This window comes from Amphimedon queenslandica, unplaced genomic scaffold, assembly GCF_000090795.2.
Source record: "Amphimedon queenslandica unplaced genomic scaffold, v1.1 AMPQUscaffold_12732, whole genome shotgun sequence".
Taxonomy (NCBI): Eukaryota; Metazoa; Porifera; class Demospongiae; order Haplosclerida; family Niphatidae; genus Amphimedon; species Amphimedon queenslandica.
Window position 1 is genome coordinate 5169 of NW_003547032.1, and position 4692 is coordinate 9860.

Genomic DNA, 4692 nt, shown 5'->3' on the forward strand with positions numbered 1-4692 from the left:
AAAGAAATTTGAAACTTTAAAAAATCATAAATCTGAAACTACTGCTTTCCTAGCAATTTTACTTGAGCTGGAGTATTTATTCAGTTAGTTGAATAATTTGAGATACTTATTAGTTAAAATCTTTACATTACAATTTTCACTTTAGACACCCTACTCTAGAAAACGGGCTATCAGAAATAAAATCTCTAAATAGAGAGAATGAATGATTTAAGGAGCTATTGGCAGCCATTAAAAGGAGATATTAAAAGAAAAGAGAAGAGATACTGCTCTTCTCTCTCCTTCAAACTGACCATTCCTCCTCCTCTCCTCAAGACATTGCTCATTCATGTTGTACTGAGGGGCGGAGTCACTTATTAAAACTAGTTTATTAACTAGGCTACTAGGGTGGGGCTCAGTGTGCTGCAAATTGCAAACTTGCTAAGGGCGTAGCTGACTAGCTGCTCTACCTCAGCAAATATGTCAACCAAACCAGAGGAGCTGAAGAGAGCCTTTGACAGAGAACTTAGTGAGTAGATATTCTTAGTAAATGTTTTTAAGTATTATCAATGATAGATATTAGTGATTTTCGACTGGTATGGGAAAAAGCTGGTGTTATTTCAGGACGCTGGGACTCTGTAGCAATTATGCTGGGAATCAGCTACAAGAAGTTATATGAGATTGAATCAGAGACAAAGACGGCCAGAGGCTGTCTACAGAAAGTATTTGATTGCTGGTTAAGCAGAAACTATGACTATAAGAGTCATGGTGTCCCTACATTAAAAATGCTGTGTAACTCCATTAAAAGTAATAGTGGAGGAGCTGATCCAGCTCTAGCTGATGAAATAGCAAAAGAATATACCATTAAACTTACTAGTAGTGGAGAGGCTACTACATCACCAGTTCATGCTTCATCTTCTAAAGGTAAATAAAATTATAATACGTTGATCATTTTATTTATTATTTCAGAAGCTACTCCAACTGTTGAGCTACCAGTTCCTACTTCACCTCAAGCTGAGTCTTCAGTTGTTTACGTTAAAAAGAAATCAATTGAATATTTGCCAGAAAACCTGACACGAATGATTGGAGATCTAAAAGAAGTTTTCCTTGATAATATGTATCATACAGAGAAGTCTTTTTGTTCCATCGATGTCTCAGAAGTTATCGGTTTCATTCAACATTATACCTCACTTTTACTCAGTCCACGATTTCAAAAATACAAAGTGATTGAGCCAATGAAAAACGAGTTCGAACATATTAAAACCATGAAGCAGCTGTTTAGAGTACTGGAGAAATACATCTCATGGTTCAATTTTGAACTTGTCATCAAGTTAGTCAATACTTTCATTACTGATGAGGGAGGTTTACAGAGGAAGTGGTCTACATATCGTGAGAAATTAAAAGATTATTTTAAAAATAACAATACTAAAGCAGTTCAAATTGCAGACTCAATTGAGTTTGGTCTCTCTGATGTTCCAGGCACTAAAGTAATGATTGCTAAGGTTGCCAGAGACGACTACACATTAAATGATTTATATTTCTTTCACAAGCTAATCGCTGATGCACTTGAAGTTCCTCAATATAAATTCTATTTTTGTACAATTGATGATGGCTGCATGGAATTAAAATATTCAATTCCTGATTTTCTTTATTCTGTTCTCTTTCCATTAACCAATCAACAGTTTCATTCATTGGCTGAGATTGGAATCATTAAAATTACTTTTCATGAATATGTACATGAAATGAAGCAGGTATAAGAATAATTAATTATGAATAATTATATTCTTTTTTATAATTATAGCTACCAGAAAATGAATTAAAGAAGCTTCATGACTCTCCTATTGGTAATCCTTATTATCATTAACTTTATTTATGATATAATTATATAGATATTTATGATCCTCTCTGGTATGAGAATACCAGCACTCCATTGAATGAAGCATGTTGGAGAGGATTAAAAGATGAAGTACAACGATTGATTGACAAGACTGGCCTTCAAGAAAGAGGTAAAAATGGATGGAGTCCACCATTAGCTGCTTCATATGGTGGCCACATTGATGTCCTCTGTCTCCTCATTGATGTTTATCATTGCGATCCTTCACAAGGTGATGATGATGGTGTTATTAGTTTACACATGGCCTCATATAAAGGCCATCTCAATATTGCACAGTATCTAGTTAATGAATGTCACGTTGATCCAGACATAGCAGATAGCTCTGGTAACACGGGATTGCTTTACTCAGCACTGGGTGGTCACGTTGACCTCGTGATTATGTTTTTAAAGAAGAAGTGTAACGTGTCTCAGGTCAATAGAGAAGGATCGACTTTATCATTATTAGCATGTAAGAGTGGACAGGTAGCATTAGTTGATCAGCTTAAGCAGTATGGTATTTTCTCAGAAGATGACATAGATTTTAACGGATGTGGAATAGTACATTATTGTGCTATGAGTGATAGTGTAGAGCTTCTAGAGTATCTTTATAATAATCATAAAAGTGAATTATTTCAAAAAAGAGATCATTTTGGTGCAACTCCACTTCATATAGCATGTCAGTATGCTTCATCAGGTTTCATTATGAAAATGGTTAATATTTTTGGATATAAAGTATTACTAGAAGCTGATTATAATGGTCGCTCTTCTCTTCATTATTTATGCAGTGGATTGGTTGATAAATACTGCATTACAGAAGTGTATAATAAGCTCACTGCACCATGTGATATACCTTTACTGATGGAAATAGATACATTAAATGCACATGACAAAGAAAACTTTCAGAAATATATATCACTAAATATAAATGTTACTAAACAGCATAAAAGAGTGAGCCTTTTGTCCACACTCCTCAAGAAGACAAGCATTATTAATAATTTCAATATAAATTCTATTACTGCTACTGGTCAATCATTGGTTCATTTAGCATGTACTAGTGGTAGTATATTATTAGTGAAGGTATTAGAGGAGTATGGTATTAATACAAGTTCATTAGATTATGAGGGTCAGTCTGCAGTACATTATGCTGCTTTATCAGGTTCACCTACTCTACTCAGTTATACTGTATCTGAGTATAGGTTGAATGCCAGTCAACCAGACTACAAAGGTGTAGTACCATTAGCATTAGCTTGTATGTCAGGTAGTATCAATGCAGTAGAATATATTATGAATACTACTGACATTGATATTAATATAACCTGTAATGAGGGTAGAACACCTCTTCATTATTCATGTCGTCATGGTAACGTTGATCTTAGTGAATATCTCATTGAAGTACAAGACAGTGACATTAACATAACAGATAATAATAAAAGGAATGCATTGACTCATAGTGCTAAGAGTGGTAACATGAAGCTAGTCCAATACCTCATTAATAATCATCAATTGCCTCTTACATCATTAGCACTACTTCAAGCAGTATATAGTGCTAAACTATCATTAATTAAATTATTAGTTAATGAATATAAACTAGATCCTCGAGTTAAAGATGGTGAAGGTAAGCAAGCAGTTCATTGTGCAGGTTATGTTGGTACTATTGATGTCTTAGAGTATTTAGTAAAAGATTGTGGATGTGATTTGGATAGAGTAGGTGGAGGATACAACTGTAATGTGTTTCATTCCTCTACATCTAGTGGTCATTTTTCATTTATTAAATATATAATTAATAATTATCCACAATATTCTAGTCTATTGCATTCTATTAATGATATTGACACTCTACCAATTCATGCTGCCTGTGGTAGTGGTGTAATACAACTAGTGACATTTCTAATTGATGTAATGAAATGTGATGTCACAAATGAAGATAAGGATGGCTATGATTGTGTCACAAGGGCATGTTCCTCTGGTAATCTTGATCTTTTAAAATTATTAATAAAACAATACAACCTTAATCCTAGAATATTCGGCAAAGCATCATCACCAGAAGCTGCAGTGGCATATGGATATGTTCATATACTAGAATGGCTCAGACAAGAGTATCATATCAATGTAGCCTCATTTAAGAATGGTTTATTACCTTTTTATGCTGCACAATATAACAATTTGTATTGTTTAAAGCATTTATTAAACAATTATTCATTTGATATTAATACCACTGATGATACTCAATCTACACTCCTTCACATAGCATGTCAGAAAGGACATGTTGCTATAGTTCTCTACCTCACTAGTCTTCCTCAGTGTGACGTATCAGCTAAAACTTCAAATGGATCAACAGTTCTTCATTTATCATGTAAAAGTCGTTCTCTTCCTATACTCAAGCATCTAGTGGAGGAGCATCAGTTTGATCTCACTATTAAAGATTACAATGGAATGGCTCCAGTTCATGTAGCCTGTGAAGAAGGATCATTGAGTATAGTCAAGTACATTATAGACCATTCACCATTATCTCTTGATATGACCGACTCTTTTGGACGTACTCCACTACTTATTGCAGCTTTCTCTAAGAACCTTCCCATCATTCGTTACCTCAACAGTAAAAACTGCAACATTTCTATACTGGACGATAAAGGGTTTAACGTAATACACATATCGGCAAAGGGAGGGTCTTTGGATATATTGAGGTTTTTCGTTGATGGTCGCTACTGTAATCCTGATATCACTGATGCTTCTGGTCGTACTCCACTTTATCTGTCAGCTCAAGAGGGTCACTTGGAAATAGTAGAATATCTATTGGATAGTCCAAACTACAATAAACCACATGTAGAATTAGTAGACATGCT

At 34.4% G+C, this 4692-nt stretch overlaps 2 protein-coding genes across 2 annotated transcripts in view; both read left to right on the plus strand.

Moving 5' to 3' along the window:
- Positions 1-437: 437 nt before the first annotated feature.
- Positions 438-1733, plus strand: LOC109586955 (uncharacterized). Its single transcript, XM_020003165.1, has 3 exons — positions 438-505; positions 553-900; positions 946-1733. Exons 1-3 carry the CDS (start codon positions 457-459, stop codon positions 1731-1733), a joined length of 1185 nt encoding a protein of 394 aa, XP_019858724.1. The 5' UTR covers positions 438-456.
- Positions 1734-1870: 137 nt separating this feature from the next.
- LOC109586956 (serine/threonine-protein phosphatase 6 regulatory ankyrin repeat subunit C-like) overlaps positions 1871-4692 on the plus strand; it is a gene marked incomplete at its 3' end in the record, with an annotated part of 17879 nt that continues 15057 nt past the window's right edge. The window contains exon 1 of the mRNA XM_020003166.1: positions 1871-4639. Within this exon, the coding sequence (XP_019858725.1) occupies positions 2111-4639 (2529 nt within the window). The remainder of the gene's footprint in view (positions 4640-4692) is intronic.

Bases quoted from the DNA above. Each gene is read 5' to 3' on its own strand.
- LOC109586955 (XM_020003165.1), top strand. From the start codon at position 457: ATGTCAACCAAACCAGAGGAGCTGAAGAGAGCCTTTGACAGAGAACTT. The intron at 506-552 runs GTGAGTAGATAT...TATCAATGATAG, and splicing joins AGCCTTTGACAGAGAACTTA to ATATTAGTGATTTTCGACTG. The intron at 901-945 runs GTAAATAAAATT...TTATTATTTCAG, and splicing joins TCATGCTTCATCTTCTAAAG to AAGCTACTCCAACTGTTGAG.